This window comes from Phoenix dactylifera, chromosome 1 (genome assembly GCF_051530095.1).
Source record: "Phoenix dactylifera cultivar Ajwa chromosome 1, Ajwa_hap1_PhDact_Kaust_v1.1, whole genome shotgun sequence".
Taxonomy (NCBI): Eukaryota; Viridiplantae; Streptophyta; class Magnoliopsida; order Arecales; family Arecaceae; genus Phoenix; species Phoenix dactylifera.
Window position 1 is genome coordinate 42577972 of NC_143190.1, and position 21979 is coordinate 42599950.

The 21979-nt window shown below is 39.7% G+C and overlaps 1 protein-coding gene across 2 annotated transcripts; it reads right to left on the reverse strand.

Annotated features, from left to right (window-relative positions):
- Positions 1-12161: 12161 nt before the first annotated feature.
- Positions 12162-21979, reverse strand: LOC103695803 (uncharacterized). Of its 2 annotated transcripts, XM_008777219.4 has the most exons (3): positions 20942-21979; positions 14612-14689; positions 12162-14019 (listed from the first exon to the last, which is right to left on the reverse strand). In XM_008777219.4, the coding sequence occupies exons 1-3, from the start codon at positions 21806-21808 to the stop codon at positions 12418-12420; spliced, it is 2547 nt and encodes an 848-aa protein (XP_008775441.4). In that variant the 5' UTR covers positions 21809-21979; the 3' UTR covers positions 12162-12417. The 2 variants fall into 2 exon arrangements, with proteins under 2 accessions (XP_008775441.4, XP_088558055.2); XM_088701929.2 differs by lacking the exon at positions 14612-14689 and having other exon boundaries at positions 20942-21949.

The window sequence follows — 21979 nt, forward strand, 5'->3', positions numbered from 1 at the left end:
ACGGCGCCAGCGTCCGTGAGAGACGGTGGACGTTTTAACTTCATGGTGACACACGGTTTCTTCGGTAAATATATCAAAATTTACTGTTATATATTCATTAAATAAATTTTTATTTTAATATTCTCTATTACTCATTAATTTGGAATAGTATATCTATATGGCTATTTGTATACCTAATTGCAATGTGAAAATAGGTGTTTGAGAAGGGAGAGAGTGCTCATGGAATAGTGCTTCGCGAGAAGTATCTTTCCTGGCCAAAATATTTTTTCTGTAAAATTTATTTTTAAAAATATAATATCTATAAAAATAGTTTTGCATGTTTTATTAATCATAAAAAAGTACATTTCAAAGGAATACCTATTATATTTTTAATAAAAAATTTATTTATAGATTTTGATAGCTCAAGTGTAGTTTTGAAAACTAAAAAAAAAATTTTAATTCGCAACCAACGAAAAAAAAGACTTTGTTATATTCTTCATGTTTTTTTCTAAAAAAAATAAAAATCTTATTTTCCATATAAATCCTACTTTTTTATCTTTATTTTTTTAAAAAAATTGAACTAAATAATTTTTTTTTTTTTTCGATCATACTTTTTTTTTTATCTTCCTATTTTTGTGGACCAAGTGAATCATAAGTGGAATAGGATTAGCTTACGGCAAAGTGCTTTCTAGGATGGCTAATGTTAAAATATTTTTTCGTGTCTCGTGTATACATCTCTGCGCCTCAGATACTTACAATATAAAAATATTAAAAAACAAAAATATAAAAAATATTACAATATCTTCCATCCATAACTCTCATTACTTCAGCATGAAAGAAGTGATCCTGCATGGGCATGATACGGCATTTCTTCAGACAATTAGAGGGATGGAAGCAAAGCGCTTTATCTGCGATCGGTTACCTTTATAAAATTGCATCTAATACTATTATATCTAGATGAGTTCTATTAAAGTTGAATAGTATTATTAAAAAAAATTTGCGAGGGACAAAATCGATGGTGGCCTTTCATGCCAATAAGATTGTAGATTGGATGGCCTCGTATGTGGCCAACCACTATGGAGATACTTATGGGTTGGAGAGGATGAGCTGCTTAGTACATTTAAGATATACTGTATTTTGATTTTTTTGAATGTATTCATACTAAATCTGTATGAATTATTTATTTCAGCTAAAAAAATGATAACTCTAAATGGGTGCATTTGGTTTCTTAGGCTCATGTATGTGGGACTTACATATGCCAACTTGTTAGGGACAATAGCTGGGGCACTCCCTCATTGATTTCTTAGGCTCATGTATATGGCAAGGTATTTTTTAGTGTACGATGGTTGTTGGAGCTCTTTTATGAAGATGAAATGTGGTCTATAGTCATTTGCATGTTATCCGATTTGCAATTAAAGTGCATCTTCAGTTTGGAAGAAGATTTGTTTTTATACTGCAATTATTTATTCTAATATTAATTAGTGAGATGGTGCATTAATTAATGTGCTCCAGGATTTCTGGTTGTCATCTTTACTTTTAGCATGATGGCCGACTTTTGTTCATACTTTTGCATTACAGAGAATTATGGTTAAAGATCTGATACTCCAATGGAAGGAAATAGAATCAACTGGTTACTGCCCAATATTTCTTGAATGAGTTAATGCATAGAGTTATGTCAATTCCAATATCAGTTGGTGAATATGGTGATAGGTTCATTTGGGGTCTGCCTTTTATTCTGACTACCAAAGTATCTGATTTTATTGACCTTTTCTATCCAAACAACCAGTTGAGAACATGGTTTGAGTCTGGAAGCTTGAAGTTCATCCCAAGATTGCTCTATTTATGTGAAAATTAACGGGGCTTCGACTACCATGCGGAGCTTTGTTACATCATCATGGTGATCATATCTCGAGATACTATAAATATATGTATGCCCTGATGTCGAAAAATCTTTGGCTCATGTGATTCTTCAATGCATGGTTGCATCTTAAGTATGGAGACAAGCTCCAATACAAAACTCAACCACTTTTTTGTCACTTTCTATGAAAGAGTTTTTACCTATTGTTTTTTTTTTTTTTTTGCTGAAAGTTTTTACCTATTGTTCAGTAGAGATTTTTAGTAATGATAAGGAGATGGCTTCTTACATTGCTTATAATATTTGGTTGGTGAGAAATGATTGCATCCTCCAAGGTATAAGATAAAATGCTAGATTAACTCTTCCAAAAGCCTTTATCTAGGCTCATGAATTTTTTTAGATGGTTATTATAGCCAGATCTTTAACAACAGCGGCAATCTTGGGCTCTTCTTTTGCAATCTCTACGTTTTCTAAAGTAACATATTTCTCTTGAGAGCTACCACCCCTCTACCTTTTTAAAATCAATTTTGACGGTAGTATTCTCGAGAAAGGTATTCGAGTTGAGCAAGTTTTGTTATCTAAAGTAGCATTCATACTTTTATAGCTGCAAGTAGTGTTATATTATTTGATACCATATTACTAGTGGCATAATTGCGGGCGGCATAGAAGGAACTGAATTTTGTTGTTTCCATGTTACGGGATTCATGGTTTATTTAGAAGTAATTCTACGACAGTCATCAGATGGCTTTCCGAGCTGCCTCCGATAAAGATAAACTTCATCTTCTTCTACAATATTGCGGGAGACTAATTTGATTTCTACAATCTCTTAAGGTTTCACATATCTATAGAAAAGCTAATTGTACTGCTAACTAGATGGCATCATATGTAGAGAATCATAAGAGACCTACTATTTGATTTGGGCTTTCTCTTCTAATCTTTCAATTTAGTTTTGTAATATTTTATTTCCGAACTCTAGTGGGCGTATCCATTCTCGTTTAATTTAAACATATCATATTTCATTATACACATACCTCTTTATCTTTTCTCATATTTTTATATTTAAACATAGATTTATGTAATGTTGTGATTATAAAAAAAATTATGGATGGTTATAATGAATTGGAGAAAATATTGGTGACTACCATTCTGATATTATAAATGCAGCCTCATCCTTGGCCCAATATAGTTGTCCTATTTTTCTCCCTTGAGGCATTTTTTTATTGATTGCTGTCAGGAAAGAAGGTTACTCCCCTTCGGAAGTAATTAACCATACTTACATCGACATAGCTATATAAATATTTTCGCTATGGTGGCGGCAATTAATAGAGTCTATGATGAGTTGTTTACACTCACATAACCATGAGACATGCACCTAGGTATACCCTTGAAAGTGTAGATTTAAAGCTACATGCACTTATTTTAGAGCATATTCCATGACATCCACATTTAACAACAATTCTATGTTTTGTGGACGGATGGATCTAAATTCTAATGCAAATTCTGTTTTTATAATGGATATTAGCTTCTCTGCACAAAACTCACAGGTATAGCTTTAAGTCAAGGCTTATTAACCTGTTAGATGCGGTCCCTGGCCATAACATTCTAATCAAATCAAGGACAAACTGAAGGCATATAGTCTCACAAGATTAGGGCAATGGCCTCCATCTTTTGAAAATAGTATATGAAAAATGCTACCTTTTGAGCTTGAATCTGGGGTTATCTTTATGAAGATCCGTGCGGACATGTATTTAAATTCATATTAGTTTTTCACTAGATAAATCTTGGGTACTTATACAAGATCAAAAAATCTAAATAATACCTTCCGACTACCATTTTGGGTGAGATTATGGGTTGTTACAAATGGTATCAAAGAAGACCCGACCCATAACCTATGCAACACAGATCCATTGAAGCTAACCACAAACCGATCATGATGTTTGTGATTAAATTTATATGAATTTGAATTCTTAGTCTGACCAGACCGTCCGAGCTCTTCACACACACGAATAGCATCAACAGGTGACCAGCTTGCTCCGAAACTCTTGACATCATAATTCAGAATTCCCCTCGTTGGGTTGCTTCCTCCATTGCTGTGAGAGCACTCCGAATTTTTTCATCCACATATATATATATATATATATATATATATATATATATATATATATATATATATATATATATATATATATATATATATATATATATATATATATATATGTGTGTGTGTGTGTGTGTGTGTGTGTGTGTACATGTTGGCTCTTAAAGCAACTATTTCGAGATTCAGCGGTGGATTCGTGCGAAGAACGGTGAGGACTCCGTTTGGTGGTCCAGTGGACGCGGAAGGCAGCAAGAAATGCGACATGCCGTCATCTCAACCCCCGACCGTCCTTCTGGCCGTCAAAATAAAAAAACCCGTTAACCCGCACCCCTGCTTTTTCGTTGAAATATCGTCTAAATACTTTACTGGATAAACAAAGCGCCGTCAATTTAAATTTGTTTATTTGTTTGTCAGAAGGAGAATAATCTTTTTCCTTTTTGAAACCCTTTCCAGTTGCTGATGCCCGTACATCTCGAGCCAGCTGTTACGGATTTAGCGAGACGGCTTTCGGTGCACGCAACCATGATCTGATCACCGTAACTAGGTAAGCATACCTCTGAAGCAGTGCAAATGGGTTGGACTTAAGCTGACATGAGCCCAGCACCTATCGGATTCAATTGGAGCTTGTAATGGAACATCCAGCTTCTCTAGCAAATACATCAAAAACTATTGTTATTTATCAATATCTGCTCCATTTTTTTTGTTTAATCAATAAATATGCTTTTAATCATTATTTTGGTAAAAATATGATTTTAATCATAGAGAAAAATTAGCTGAACGGCCTTTCGCAAAGCTTATGACTATAATTTTACTTTTTTTGAATTAGAAATTTATGTGTAAATGTAACAAGGTTTTATCTAATCTATAATGATGATAATTTTTTGAAAAAACTAAAATAAATAATAGAATATAGCATGCATGTTGGCACGTATAAAATTCCTGCGAATATATAGTTGGATACACGTAGGTATCGTTGATTTATTTATTTATATCTAAAGAATAGATTTTTTTTATTACACCGGCTTCTCATGTCAAACGTAGATGAGTAGAATCAAGAAAATCAGAAAAAATAAGCTGCCTAAATAAGTAGGCAACATCCATCTAGTTTATCCAAAGAAAATTTTCCAAGTGTTGCACTGTGCTATGTTAGCTTTCCAGTATATATATGACCCTAAAGGAGCCACAGTCTCTTGCTATTTACCGTATGTCACGGAGTAAGGGCTGCCCATTCGACTCACAGAGTCGCTCGCAAATCTCTTCGATTACCACGGCCAAGTCATCCTTTAAAGATGTACTCTGCACGTAGTGCCATAATGTCGGCAATAAACGTCTCACCTTTTGCGATCCATCTTTTGGATAGTTCATCTGGGGCGACCATGTGTTAATGTCTCAGTCCTTGTGTGTGTTCTTTTTTTTTCTTTTATTTTGTTGGCTGCATCCACGCGAACATGTATGGGACGCAGTTGTACCAACTCTCACACACACATACAAAAAAACAAAAAAAAGCCGTCTCACCGGTCGGTGACCAAATCTTGACACTTCCGTGGGATATATTGTGAATCCACCCCGCCGCGAGCACCCCAACGTGTTCGCGATGCCTGGGAGCGGGGTAGTTCTAAATACACCCCCCCTATTGCTCAGGACACCCCCCAAAAATTAAAAAAAAATTAAATACTCTCTACACCCCCCCATTTGCTAAGGACACCCCTAAAAAATTGAAAATTCCTAAATTACCCCCACCCTCCCCACCCCCCGCCTCTGCCTCCTCCTCCTCCCCCCTCCTCATCCTCCTCCTCCCCCTCCCCCTCTTCCCGCCCACCTCTGCCTCCCCCTCATCCCTCTCCCCTCCTCCTCCGCCCCGCCTCTGCCTCCTCCTCCTCCCCCCTCCTCATCCTCGTCCTCCCCCTCCCCCTCTTCCCGCCCACCTCTGCCTCCCCCTCATCCCTCTCCCCTCCTCCTCCGCCCTGCCTCTGCCTCCTCCTCCTCCCCCCTCCTCATCCTCCTCCTCCTCCCCCTCATCCCTCTCCCCTCCTCCTCCGCCCCGCCTCTGCCTCCTCCTCCTCCCCCCTCCTCATCCTCCTCCTCCCCCTCCCCCTCTTCCCGCCCACCTCTGCCTCCCCCTCATCCCTCTCCCCTCCTCCTCCGCCCCGCCTCTGCCTCCTCCTCCTCCCCCCTCCTCATCCTCCTCCTCCCCCTCCCCCTCTTCTCGCCCACCTCTGCCTCCCCCTCATCCCTCTCCCCTCCTCCTCCGCCCTGCCTCTGCCTCCTCCTCCTCCCCCTCTTCCCGCCCACCTCTGCCTCCCCCTCATCCCTCTCCCCTCCTCCTCCGCCTATTCACCCTCCTCCTCCTCCTCCCTCCTCCCTCCTCCTACTCCTCCACCCCTCTACCTCCGCCCCCCATCCCCATCCCCTCTTACTCTGCATCCCCCTCCGCCTTCTCCCCCTTCTTTGCCTCCTCCTCCACCCCCTATTCCTCCCTGCTCCCATTCCTCCTCCTCCTCCTACCCCTCCTCCCCCTTCTCCTCCACCTCCCCCTCCTCCTCCTCCTCCTCCACCTCCCCCTCCTCCAACTACCCCTCCTACCCCTCCCCCCTCCGCCGCCTCCTCCCCACCCTCCTACCCCTCCTCCCCTTTCCTCCGCCGAACAGAAGGATTCTGTTCGGTTGAGGGTTGCCGAACAGAAGCCTTCTGTTCGGCACCGTTCAGCCGAACAGAAGCATTTTGTTCGGCGATCCAGTGCCGAACGGAGCACGAAACGGAGGAGGAGGAAGGGGGTGTACTGAGAAAATTTCAAGGGCAATATGGTAATTACACTAAAGGTTAGTTTGGGTATTTTTTTTTTTAATTTTTGGGGGGTGTCCTGAGCAATAGGGGGGGTGTATTTAGAACTACCCCTGGGAGCGCGGCTCAAAACCGACGCCCTATCTTTCCTTCATATTTACGATGTTACCCCTCCATTCAAACATTCTAGCCGTTTAGTCCGCGATTCTCGTCACCGCCCATGAGCATACGATACCATGTCATCAACATTGTGATGATGCCCGACTGCAACTGGTGAACGTACCCGGTCTATTTTTTGGTCAGAGTAGGCTCGCTGATCCGACGGCCAGGATCGACGGCAAGGTGGGTACAGCCGAGAGAGAGAGAGAGGGGCGAGGGATGAACAGAGACGTTGTGGGCCCAGCGTAATTCTCGGCTCTGTGTCCAGCCCTGGAGTTGGAAGCTACTCATTGCTATGCGGGGCCCAGCCCAGTTCATCGTTTTTCTCACAAAAAAAATATTATTTATGTTCTTGAATCTTTTTCGCTATTTCAAACTGGGTCCCACTGAAAGGGATTGGGAACATCGGGCCACGTGCACACATGGGTGACGCCAGCAAATTCCAGCGCCACTTCCCGCGTTCTGTCGCCGTCGCCGTCGCCGTCGCCGGATTCCGCTTGAGAGGCTCGCAAACACACCCATAACTGGCCTCCATCACTGGAATTTAAAAAGCAATTAGGTCCCGCAAAATGCGATCCAACTCATAAATTCCAATTCTGCAATAAATAGATTTAAATTTTAATTAAATAAATTTACTTTGTAAATAGATTGATATATCTAACCAATTTAACATCCAGTTTGATTTAGATTTAAGATATCTGATACGTTTAACTTATTTAACGCGCATATTTGGTTAAAATTTTATATACCTGGCTCTTTTAAAACCAATTTAACATTCAAATTGGATTAGATAGCCTATTTAAAAATAGATCTATTTAATTTATCTAAAATCTTTTTAACTTATTTCTCCTTTATTTAACGTGATTTTTTAATTTGTTTAAATCCATTTGATTCATTAAAAATCTACTTCACTTATTTAACTCATTGACTTGATTTGATATATTTAATAAATAGATTATGTGGGCATTAGATTCAAATCAAAATTTTTAATCTATTTAATAAATAGGTTAGATTTAGATTGATGAATTTTTGATCCGATTAGCATCCGACCCAATCTAATTCCATCTTCCATACCAGATGGAAAACTTATGGCAAATGCTACTAAGTATCAAAATAAATAAAAACAATAACCAGTTAGCTGAACAGAGTTCAAAAATATATTTCAAAACTATACCCCATGTTATAAATTTTTAAATATATAAAGAGAAAGCAACGATCCAAGCGCGGGCTCGCTAACCAATATTTTGCAAGTTTATACCCTGTGTTCACAGAGATTTTTGGTTAAATATATCAGATTACATTCACGATTTCATACTTGTATTGCACCAACAAGCAACAATAAGTTTAATATTCCACACAAAAAAACGATGAAGTTTAATATATGAGCTTGAAAGGTGGGATACCAATATAAATATGTGCTTAGATATCAGACTCAGAAGAGTTTAAGATGGAGATTGATGTAAATGACAAAGATATCGGCATTTATAAGTAGAGTTTAACTTAGCAAAATATGGATATATTGAATTCTAAGATGGTCTCAGATGGTCAGCAAGACCGATCCAGAGTTCCACATTCGGCCAATGGGCCTGTTTTTTAATCCAGCCCAATTGGTTGGAATTGCGGCCCAGGCTTGTGTTAAAAAAAAAAAGAGGAAACAAGAGTTGCGTTTTTTAATTATAAGTTATGAATAATTTCATGATTAGATTACAAAATTCATGGAAGATGATTAGTTCAAGAATATGATTCATGATTATTTCATCAACAAGGAATTTGTGCAATTGAGGAAAAACTTTCTATCATGTGTTTTCTTTGGTGCATTCGAAAAAGATTTGTTGCCCAATGTATTGTCTTTAAGAGTCTTACTATCTTAGAGATAAAAATCTTCTAGTGTAGTCACTGAAGTATATTATCCTAGGAGATCCCCTAAGCGCATGCACCACATTTCTCATCTCACAACTCCCAAAGCCTATCTCTTTTTTCTAAAAAACCTCTCTCTTCCTCTCTCTTCCCCTCTCTCTCTCTCTTAAATTTTTCTCTCTTTTACCCCGCACTAGCATGCACACGGTGCCATCGAGAACTGCATAGCCATAACCTGCTATTTCAACTTTCATCACTATCTCTCTTCTCTACCACCCTCTTTTTATAAAATTGCGAGATCTCAAATAGGCTCAAACTAGAGGACTTGGTGTCGCCTCCAATGGCGTCAACTCTCTCACCCAGTCAAAAATGATGCTGATGGGAGGCAAAATGGATCGTCCTACTCCAGCATGGAGCCATCCAATTTCGGCTGGGTAGACCTCAGAGCCGAGCAGGTTAAACCTCGGTCCTGCTCAGAGTCAGGCCGACCTCGGACCCCGCCGAAGGCCGAGCCGACATCGGACCCCGTTGAAGGCCGAGCCGACCTCGGCCCTGTCAACCTTAATTCCGTTGAAGATCCTGCAGATCCTCAGAATTCATATTCAAATAAATCTGGAAAGATATCTCCTGAATCCTCCGCCTGCGAGATTGATCTCCATGATTCTGTTTAAATCCAGCTAATGGCCAGCTGATCACAGCTCGACCCAAGATTTTAGGTAACGGCTAATGGCCAGCTGATCACAGCTTGATCTGAGATTTCAGATAATGGCCGAGACCCTCACCCTACAAAAAGGGGGTAGGAAAAGGCCCTTGGTAAGCCATAAGAGGCCATAAAAGGCATTCAGAAAACTTTCCAAAAACTCTGCTAACTTAGCCATCGGAGGGTCTTGGCCGGAGATAACTTAGCCATCAAAGGGCCTTCGCCGGAATCTCCGGCCAAGGCTTTATGCAAGTACCCCGGAGCAAAGGAGGTCGGCTCTCCTTTTCTATCCCGGCCGGCGGCTTCTTGGCTTCCTCCGGCGTGGTCACCCTCGGGCCAAATTTCAACCACAACAGATACAATGAGGGATAAATTGATTTCGTCGCTAGAGATTCTAAGAAGTTTTAGAAAATCAAACTAGGATGCTCAGGTATTAAGAAGGCTTAGGTGTGTATTGTTTGGACATATAATATATATTAACAAATAACAATTTTGACCATGCCTGAACTCGATTTGAGATGTACATCAATAAAGCATAAGGTTGTATCAATAAAATATTTAGTGTGTATCATGCATACTAAGAAAACTCATATATGTATTACTTAGATATATACTATGTATTAAAAAACAACGATTTAAACTATGTATTGCTTCATTTTTTTTGGTGCAGATGTATTACTTCAATTTAAGGTGTATCAATAAAATATAAGAGTACATATCAATAATATGGTGAGCATGTATCAATAAATTGTTAGGTGGTTATCAAATTGATCATGACACTAGCACCGGGATCTCCTCCTTTTGGTGGAGCCCAAACATCATGCTTTAACTTTGATGTGCCACCCTATATGTCGGTGCAAAGGAAAGGAAGCAAATCCCTTCATATCTCCTCGCATGGCAAGATCATAGGCAAATTTGACCGGATTAAGTTGTCTGAGTCGAATCTTGCTGCGATCGTCACTCTAAAGGAGGAGGTGTAGGATTAAAAGGAAAGAACATTATAGTTTACAGAAATTTGGTCAAGGCAATGGTGGCAATGATGTTATGTTGCAATGGATTCACCAGAAGAGTCCGAGTCTTCTGCGCAAGTGAAGGAGAAGACCTATCCCAGAAATTCGTAGCTGCCACAAATTTGAATGAATTTGAAATTCAAATTTACAGTTGTTGTGGCAGCTACGAATTTTTTGGATTGGACTTCTCCTTCACTTGCGCAGAAGACTCGGACTCTTCTAGGGAGTCTGTTCCAACATGCTGGAAGAAGGAGGACTTCGAATATTTAGGCAATAAGGTGGTGAAGACGAGGAAGATTGAAGGAAGGAGCGATGGTGGTGGCGAGGAGGGTAGAGCGATGACCACCAATGCCCTCTTTCCTATCCCATCTCTTTATATTTTTTTATTATTTTTTTTCTCAGTTTGGTCTATGTTGTTAGAGTTCTTTAAGTGATTTTTTTGATTTATCTTGTGCATGCTCTGGGATCTGTAAGATGGAGTACATGGCATGCTAAGAGAACCTTCCCTGATGATATACTCTAGTGATGCGCTGGAGGATTTCTGTCCCTTGCTTAATGTTACCCATGCAGAACAAGAAGATTTTTCATACTCCTTAACTTCATTATAGTCATTATAGTGTGTGTGGCCATGCTTTGCACGAAAGTTATCAATTCCTCTTCATAGTGCATTAACTTAATGGGTTCGGGTTGTATCTTTCACACGAAAAAAATGATTGTTCTTCTTTCGCAATGTAAACCGTTGGATTATGCCCCACATGGATCTCAAAGCAATCCAAAGTTTTCAATCCTCCGGCTGCATAGATCTCGAAGTGATTATTGCGTAATCTAATGGTGGATTCGTGCGAAGGAAGGTGAAAGAGTAATCGACTATAAAGAGTCCCAAAAATACAACCAATGCCCTAACCTATTAGGGGTTTTATCATCGACTATAAAGAGTCCCAAAGGGTGGCTGAAAGGGAGTGACATGAGAGGAGCAAGAGTGGGAATATAGCCTAATGAGTAATCGTGGAGAACAGAAAAGGTGGAACTTTCTTCCTATTCTCTTTCTCATTGCTGTATATATATATAAAGAAAAATGATCGTCTTCTACCTAGCATTTGGTAGAGAAATGAAATTGAGAACTTGACTCTTGAATTAATGTTGCTTTTAAGCTGGGCTGCTGATTGTTTCTCGTTGAGATGAAGAGTGTAAAGATGGATTTCCCCACTATTCCTCTTTCCTGCCAGTCTAGAATCAATGTTGTTTTGCGCCAAGATGCTGATCCTTGGGCGCTTAAGCTCAAAGCATCGTAAAGATGCAAACTTGGGCCATCCTAATACCTTGTTTCCCTGTCTTCCATCAACTGCTTTTTTCACTGCTCTTTTCAACAAAAGGCCAAGCTGCAAATATGATTACTGTTATATATCATACTGCCCTGCGAGCTCTATGGGTCACAACAGAAGCATGCCCTGTAATTATAAATTACTGGATTAAAGTTAGGTGGATTACAGTGAAATGCTAGTAGGATTGAAACAAAGAGCAATGGTTAATGATCATACCGCCATACTATTTAACCAATAGTGCTGGTGCGGCCAATAGAAGGGTTAATGATCATGACTGAGATAGATGTTGGTACAAAGATACTCCAATCTCAACAAGGAAAGATATATTTTCTTGATTATGGTAACCGTTTTCAATAATGAATGTATAGCGATATCATCTACCGCAAAAACACTATAGTCGTATGAAATTAGCCAGCAAATACATTCCTTTGTAGAAGGGATGCAGACATAGATCAAGTAACCTTCCCTATGCTGCATTTTTCAGAACAACTTTCCTTTGATGTCAAGGATGCAAGATATTTGAAGGTTCAACCACTACATAGCATGTCCACAAAAGTTGTCCGGTCAGAAAAAACAACCAAAGTATCAGCAATATAGCAAGTAAGCTAACATAAAGAAGGAAAAAAAGGCATGCAATCCAATAAATACAAAATTCTCTACCCACGCTGCGGTCGGCCACCTCGGCCGAAAGAACGACGACCTCCTCTATAATGAGGCTTCCTACCACGAAAGAATGACCTCCCCGGATTGAATTGAGTAGAAGGTCGGGCACCCCCCTGAGCAATGGCTGTTGGTGGCTGTTCATGATTCTGCACGCTACAAAAACTTGGACTCCCTTGTTCTGGAATATTATTGCCCCCAAATGTTACCTGGCTGAAGTTTCCCTGTGCTCCTGACCCGAGGGGCATGGTACAAGCAGATGGATTCACTGGCTGACCCAGCCAGGTGGTGTTGGCCAGGGCTGCGAGACTAGAAATTAACTGCTGATATAGCATTCCATTTGGAAAACTATTAAAAGCTTGATTTTGATGCAGGTGATTGTAGGTGTTTTCTCCTGGCTGCTGACCTGGTGATACGTTCATCAGAAATCCTCCCTGCATGCCCATATTCTGCTGCTGAGGCACAAAACCATGATTCCAGGTGGCATTTGGCTGCTGCTGAAGTGCATATCCAGGAGCCCAATAGGCAGTTGGCTGCTGCTGAGGTGGAAATGCGTTACCCCAACTGGCATTTGGCTGCTGCTGAGGTGGAAATGCATTATTACCCCAACTGGCATTTGGCTGCTGCTGAGGTGGAAAAGCATTACCCCAACTGGAATTTGGCTGCTGCTGGGATGGAAATCCGTCGGCCCAAATGGCATTTGGCTGCTGCTGCGGAGGAAATCCATGAGTCGAAACGGCATTTGGCTGCTGCTGCGGAGGAAATCCATGAGTCGAAACGGCATTTGGCTGCTGCTGCGGAGGAAATCCGAGAGTCGAAATGGCATTTGGCTGCTGATGTGGAGAAAATCCATGAGTTGAAACAGCATTTGGATGCTGATGTGGAGGAAATCCATGAGTTGAAACAGCATTAGGCTGCTGCTGTAATGCCTGCCGAGACAGACCACTAAAACCACTGTCAGCTGGCACTGCAGATGGAACTGCTGGTACCATGGCAGGAGCACTCATGCTGGGATTTCCAGCTTGAAAAGAAGAAATCTTACCACGACCCAAATTACTTGTTTCTAGTGTTGCCTGAAGGGACCCTGGAACACCAACTAGTGGTTGGCTCATTGCTACCGATGCATGAGGTGCAGGAGCCGCAATGTCCTCTTGAACCGCAGCATCCTCATAATTGGTCCTCTTCATGTCAGATACTGATTCTTGATTCCCATGTGGCCTATTGTTATGGCCTCTCTTTGCCTGCTGCAGGGATCTTTTGTACTCAGCCTCTTTCTCATCATCAGAAAATTCCGCCTCATCCATCAGCTCCTCGTCATGCTCACCGGATGCATCATATCCTTTCTTATGAAATTCTTTCGCATTGAGGATACAGTTCGCAAACTCCGTGACAAAAGAGACACCGGTTCCCACACTAATTCCGACAGGTAGCTCCTGGCCTGAATTGTACCTAACAACATAGTAGGGGTTCTTGACAGGTCCAAATATCTCATCTACCAGACCTAACTGTGACCTTGTTTCTGTTATCCACAGAATGGAACCCTCGTTGAGAGGATTGTGTTTCACTGAACCGTTGACAATTACACGGTTAGCCAGTATCTGAAAGAAGAAGAGCAAAAATAGTAAGGCAATCATGTTACAAGCTCCAGAAAATGACTACTCCAGAGGATCCTTGTTTTTGCTTATTATCTGAATCAGGCATAGGCAGCACTAATACTAAAGGATTTAAGACTAACCAACCTCTGAAACTTCTTCTGAAAAGGAAGAAATATCTTAGATTATATTATACTGAAACAAACAGTTGACAGGATGAATAGTGTCTTGAACAAATTAACAATGCCTACATTCATTAAGACCACAGTTGTCTCTCCAGAATGTAAAGTTATTCTGCTTGATGAAGAGATGATCCCTCTAATAGGTTTTGGAAGATCAAAATGTAAATGCCCCAGTTCACATGTTTACACACTTATTAGTCCTACATATGAGTTTCTATTTGCCACAGTTTATGTAATGTAACATGCCTGATCATTTTTTTCTTCTTCAATAATTGACCTGAATCATCCAGAAAAGAAGTAATACACTATTAAAAATGGTATATTAAATGAATTATACATACAAAGCATTACATTTCTGAGAATATTAGGCGCCACAAAAAATGTAAATGAGTTGTTTTAAGTTTCATATAACTTACGGATGATATGACCCCCACCGGTAAAGTCTGATGATGTGGTTCCAAGGATACTTCGATTTTAGGAACTGGTAGAAGGACCTGCAGTATAGGTTCTCTCATTATTATCCAAAACCCTTCTAAGTTGTATTTGCATGATTGTAGTTAGGATGTTATACTACAATGAGAAACTTACAACCGAGAACGCCAAACTATATATGGAAGAACCTTCAGTGTGAAGAATCAAGTTACTCGACTATTCTTTCTAAAATTTTGCATGAATGTAAAACCACGTGCAGACTAGATCATATCATAGCTCTAGAAAGGAGATCTAAAATCAAATCATATTAGAGTGTAAATAGTGTAAAATAAATTCAAAAATAATAACTCAAGAAAGTAGAACCATGTTAACTGAACAATAGATATGAGAACAGTGCACTTACGATGAGGGTCAATGAAAAGCATAGAAACTTTTACACATACAACATAAGCAGACTATATGATTATGTAGACATTTTGAAAAGGTAAAGTTTTTAGAGAAATAAGGAAATGGAAAGTCTAAGAAGTAACTCTATGAATTTCCTTTATTTGGAAACAATAAGGTTAAACTAGCACATATGCAACCAAGAATGACTATCAAGTGTGAAGCATCTAGAAGTATCTATAAGTTTCTCATCCGAAGCTCATAGAGGTGTCCCTAAACATGTATTGAAGCATTTATGTGATGAAAAACTGGTAAACCAGCTCCCCTACATGTCAATAAATTTAACAATACCCTATTTAATTTAGTGCCAGAGTTAATATTTTTGCTCAAATTGCAACATCCATGTAGAATGATGATGACAACATGGTTTGGCGATAAGAGGGAAGGAATATCATGACTCGAGAGGTGCTAAGTGTCCTAACACAACAAAGACCATGCTTATGTCAATTACTATTTGCATACCTTGTCTGCCTAATTGATTGAGAAAAACTATCTCATATTATCAAATAATTCAAGTGTTGAAGCAGACGAATGACGTGATAGTGTTTCAACCTTGTTCGTTGTATTAAAATATTTGCTTCCACAAACTACTAGGAAATAGTTGAAGGTTATTGAGATTAAACTGTCATTTACAAGCTAAGATTTTCTTCCACCAACTGATATTCTAGTTTCATGGCAAAACCTTAGTTACTACAAGTAGGTGACTAGTGTGGGAGCGGATTAGAGCATGGATATGGTGAAGAAGGTCTCCAGAAAAGAAATTGACTAAGAAAACAGTAAGCAAGTACAAGAATGAGTTTACAGAGAGAGTTTGATGCAGGTGCCCCCTTGATGGAAGTTTCGTGCTTCTAAGGGCAAAATCCACTATGGTCAACCTTGTCTCAGTCATGAATTTGGTATCAATTCATTAAAAACCAAAGTTACTTCGAGATCCAATTTAAAAAACTAAAATGCTAGGAAAATATGACATGGAGTTCTCTGATACACTAAGTCAACTCTATTGATTGGATAAGGCTTGCAACTCCAAACTAGCTCATGCGGATAAAAAAAATCACAGTATGTCTCTTGGCCTTCATATTTCTTTTTATACTTTCACTAAATTTGAACTCTAACAATGATAATAGGAGATGAAACTATACTACAAAAACAAATTTGCCCATTCATGTCAAACATTAATCCTATACTTTTGAATACTGCTGAAAAATGTGTAGCTTTCACATGATCTATTGCTTATGGAAATTGAGAAAATCTATATATCAACAAATTTAACAAGGTCCAATTTAATTTAGTACTAAACTTAAAACTTTTTGTTCAAATTGCCATGCCGAAGTAGAATGATAATGCCAACATGGTCTGGCAATAAGAGATAGGAAGGAATGTCATGACTCCATAGGTGCTAAGTGTCCTAGGCATCAAAAACAGCAAGGACCTCGAATTTGAAGAGTCCGTGCTTATCTAAGTTAATATTTGCCTGCCTTGTTCGCTTAATTCAAGTATTGAAGCACCTCATCTTATGAAATAATTCAAGTATTGAAGCATACGTATGATGGGATGGTGCTTCATCCTGATTCTTTGTTTTAAAATATTTGTTTCCACAAATTATTGGGAAACAGTTGAAAGTAAGTTGAGATTAAATTGTGGATCGACAAGCCAGGATTTTCTTGCACCAACTGATATTCTGGTTTCATGACAAAACCTTAATAGAAGCAGCAGACTAGTGTGGGAGCGGATTCGAGCATTGGTGTGGTGAAGAAGGTCTCCAAAAAAGGAATGAATAAGAAAACGCTTAAGAAGCAAGTGCAAGAACAAGTTTATAGAGAGATTCTAAAGTAGGTGCAACATAGATAGAAGTTTCTTGCTGTTAAGGGTATAATTGTTGCCAAACGTGCCCTCAGTCGTGAATTTGGTATGAATTTATTAAGAGCCAAAGTTGGTTCGAGATGCAACTGAAAAAAAAAAAGTAAAAAAAGTTATGAAACCATGATATGGTGTACTTCGATCCACAAGGTCAACCCTATTGATTGGATAAGGCTTGGAAGATGAAATTAGCTCATGCAGACAAAAAAGATCACAGTAGATCTCTTGGCCTTCACAATTCTTTTTAGACTTTAGCTAACTTTGAACTATACCTATCACAATAAGAGATGAAATTATAATACAAAAGAAAATATGCCCATCCATCTCTAACAGTCATCCCATACTCAAAAATGTTGCTGAACCATGTGTATAGTTTTCACATGATTTGTCACCTTGGGAAACTGAGTAAATTTTGCCCTATATGTCAATAAATTTAATGAGACCCCATATAATTTAAGGCTAGAGGTAACATTTTATTCTCAAACTAACATGTTGATGTAGAATGATGATGACAACATGGGTTGGCAATAGAGATGGGAAGGAATATTGTGACTAAGGGCGTGCTAAGCATCCTAGGCATCAAAGACAGCAATGACCCTCAATTGGAAGTGTCCATGCTTATGTAAATCACCGTTTGCACGCTTGTTCGCTTCATTGATCGAGAAAAACTATCTCATACAATGAAATAACCAAGTGTTGATAGCACACGTATGATGGGATGGTGTTTCAACTCAGTTCTTTGTTTTAAAATACTTGTTTCCACAATATTTTGGAAAATAGTTGAAAGTTAGTTGAGATTAAATTGTGTAATCGACAAATTAGGCTTTTCTTCTGCCAACTGATATTCTAGTTTCATTACAAAACCTTAGTTACTAGAAGCGACTAGTGTGGGAGTGGATTGGGTATGGTGAAGGTCTCCAAATAAGAAATTGAATAAGAAAATGCTAAGGAAGCAAGTACAAGAATGAGCTTATGGAGAGATTCTAAAGCAAGTGCACTGTTAGATGAAAATTTCCTGCGATTAAGGGCAAAATACAGAGTTGGCAAACTTGCCTCAGTCATGAATTTGGTATAAATTCACTTAGAGCCAAAGTTAGTTCGAGATCCAATCGAGAAAACTAAAAAACTAGGAAACTCTGACATGGTGTACTTCAATCCACAAAGTCAACCCTACTGATTGGATAAGGCTTGCAAGTTGAAATTATCTAATGCAAGCAAAAAAAGATCATAGGAAATCTCTTGGCCTTCATATTTATTTTCATAATTCATTAAATTTGAACTCTAGAGTTAACACTTTTTGCTCAAATTGCCATATTGACCTAGAATGATGATGTCAACATGGTTTGGCAATGAGAGATGGGAAGGAATATCATGGCTCAGGAGGTGCTATGTGTCCAAGAAATCAAAGACAGCAAGGACGTTGAATTTGAAATGTCCGTGCTTATGTAAGTTACCTATTTGCACGCCTTATCTGCTTAATTAATTGAAAAAATAGCTCATATAATGAAATAATTCAAGTGTTGAAAGCATATGTATTATGGGATGGTGTTTCAACTCGGTTCTTTGTTTTAAAATATTTGCTTCCACAAATTACTGGGAAATAGTTGAAAGTTACTGATATTAAATGGTGTCATCAACAAGCCAGGATTTTATTCCACCAATTGATATTCTAGTTTCATGGAAAAACCTTAGTTACTATAAGCAGGTGACTAGTGTGGGAGCTGATTCGAGTGTTGGTATGGTGAAGGTCTCCAGAAAAGAAATTGAATAAGAACGCTTAGGAACTAGGAAGCAAGTACAAGAATGAGTTTAAGGAGAGATTTTGAAGCAAATGCCCCCTAGAGGGAAGTTTCCTACTACTAAGGGCAAAATATATTGTTGCTAGCATTGCCTCAATCGTGAATTCATTATCAATTCATTACGAGCCAAAGTTACTTTAAGATCCAACCAAAAAGGCTAAAATGTTTGGAAACTATGACATGGTGTTCTCCGTTACACAAAAGTCAACCTATTGACTGGGTAAGGCTTGCAAGTCAAACTTAGCTCAAGACAAAAAGGATCACAGCAAATCTCTTGGCCTTCATATTACCTTTTACTTCCACTTAATTTGAACTCTACCAATGACAATTAGAGATGAGACTATATTACAAAAGCAAATTTGCCCATTCATCTCCAACATTCATACAATACTTTTGAAAATTACTGAAAATGAGTATATTTCACATGATTTATTGTTTACTATAAACCGAGTAAATTTTGCCCCATATATCAATAAATTTAATAAGATCATATTTAGTTTACTACTAGAGTTAACATTTTTTGCTCAAATTGCCACACTAATGTAGAATGATAATGTCAACCTGGTTTGGCACTAAGAGATAGGAAGGAATATCATGACTCAAGAGGTACTAGTTGTCTTAGGCAAGGTACGTTGTCTCAGTACCGGACCTGTACCAATGCCACCCTGTCACTGTATCGGTACGCCCGGTATAGAGGCCAGTTTGATATACCGAGTATTCAATACACCCCCATACTGTGCACCGGTACCGAACCGGTAAAGTATGATGTTGCCCCATACCATCCGTTTCAATACGGTATGACATACAATGGTCCTAGGCATTAAAAAAAGCAAGGACCCTGAATTTGAAGTTGTCTGTGCTTATGTAAGTTGCCTATTTGCATACCTTGTTCACTTAATTGATTGAGAAAAATATCTCATATTATGAAATAATTCAAGTGTTGAAGCATACATATGATGGGATGGAGTTTCAACATGCCTCTTGGCTTTAAAGTATTTACTTCCACAAATTATTGGGAAAAAAGTTGAAAGTTAGTTGAGATTAAATTGTGTAATCGACAAGCCAGCATTTTCTACTACCAACGGATCATCTAAATTTCATGGAAAAAACCATAGGTACTAAAAGCACGTGACTAGTGTGTGAGAAAATTCGAGCGTGAGTATGGTGAAGGAGGTCTCCACAAAATGAAAATCAATAAGAAAATGCTTAGGAAGCAAGCACAAGAACAAGTTTGCAAAGAGATTCTAAAGCAAGCACACCCTTAGATGGAAGTCTCTTGCTACTAAAGGCAAAATACGATGTTCCCAAATTTGCCTTAATCATGAATTTGGTATAAATTCATTAAGAGCCAAAGTTGCTCTTATATCCAATTGAAAGAACTAAAACGTTATGAAACTTTTACATGGTATACTTCGATCCACAAAGTCAACCCTATTGACCGGACAACGCTTGCAGGTCAAAATTAGCTCATGCAGGCAAAGAAGATCATGGCAAACATCTTAACTTTCATATTTCTTTTTATACTTTCAATAAATTTGAACTCTACCAATCATAATCAAAGATGACACTATATTACAAAAGCAAACTTTCCCTATTCATCTCATCACTCATCCTATATATTTTGAATCATGGTATGATGTACCGGTCGGTACCGAACGTACCGTATCGGTACCAATGGGTACCGGTATTGGTACGCCAGTGTCGATACGCCTAGCGTACTGCGTACCGTACCGTACCGACACTCGGTACGCCTATGCTAGTATGGCACTGGTACGTGGTTCAATACCGATACAGCGAACCTTGTTTTGAATATTGCTGAAAAATGTGTAGCTTTCACATGGTTTATTGCCTATGGAAAGTGAGTAAATTTTGGATACCCACGATGATTAATGCGAAGTAAATGTCATACCTATTCAATTTATTCTTCCATACAAAATTATGATTAATCTATGTCTATGTTGTACCTATACTATTTATAACTGCAAAAGGATTGATTCCAGCCATGTATGGATGTCATATTGTTTAATTTTAGTATAAGATTCAAGCATCCACCATTCCTTGTATTTCTCTTCGTGAGCATATGACATGCTAAGATGTAGTTGATAATAAACCATAAATGCTCGATGTATGTCAAGAAAGAATTAAAGCCAACATATCCTTTAAAAAGATACAAGAAATGCAACATAGCCGGTTCAAGTAGAGTGCACAAATTACCTCGACTTCATGCTGGGTCCTGATGGGCCCTCTGATATCCTCCTCTTCATTCTCATCACTAGCAACAATCTCACCCTCTTCCACCTCCTCTGCCTCATCTACCTCCTTTCCTTTGCTTCGATCCTTGATGTCATCACCGTCACCTTCTTCTTCTTCTTCTTCGCTGCTTGAAGAAGAGGAGGAGGAGGAGGAGGAACCATCACCAGAGGACTCACTGTCCTCTTCTGATTCCTCAGTCTCTGCTTTGCTGCTCTCCTCATAGCTTTCCTGGGCCACCTTTATCGAATCACTGGCTGTACAGACTTCCCTCGCTCCATTCCCTCCCTCGGCAACACTGGAACCCCAAGAAGAGCCATCGCCGCCATATAAAGCACTCACATTAGTCACTGCACCGGCGTTCACGTTCGCTTCCGCTGCTTCCGTACAGGAATCTCCTCCATGATGATGATGATGCCCAGAGTCTTCGGCCAAGGTGACCTTTCCCATCTTTTCATCGATCGACGTTTTCATGAAGTCTTCTTTCAGCCCTGATTCGGTCGTCGTCCTGGATCCAGCATCCCGATTGGAACAACTCTCGCCGAATCCTTCGACGTTCTTCCGATCGTCGGAGCCATCCGGTTTGGTCGGGCCATTGCCTTCGACCTCGGGCATCGGGAACTGGTCGGGATCGACGAGCCACTCCTTCACGGGATCGAAGTCCGGGCAAGCGTCGTAGAGGAACCAATCGAAGGCCTCGAATCCAGGCGGAGAGGAGAGTTCGGGCGACTGGGCGCCGCTAGGTGAGGGGCTACATGGACCGGCCATCGCCGACGGGGCTAGGGTTTCTGCGATCAAAATAGGGCTCTTCAGGGGGGCCGCGGCGGCCATTTAAGGGGAGAGGATTGATGCGAAGAAATAAGCAAGTGGTTTCCCCGCTGCACTTCTCGCCAGGAATGATGCCACTTGGTAGGGTTTTGCGAGGGTTTTAGGCAAGAGCTGGAGTTGCCAAAAGGAAACGCACAGGAACGCAAGAGGAGTGCAATCAGAGCCCTCGAAGCC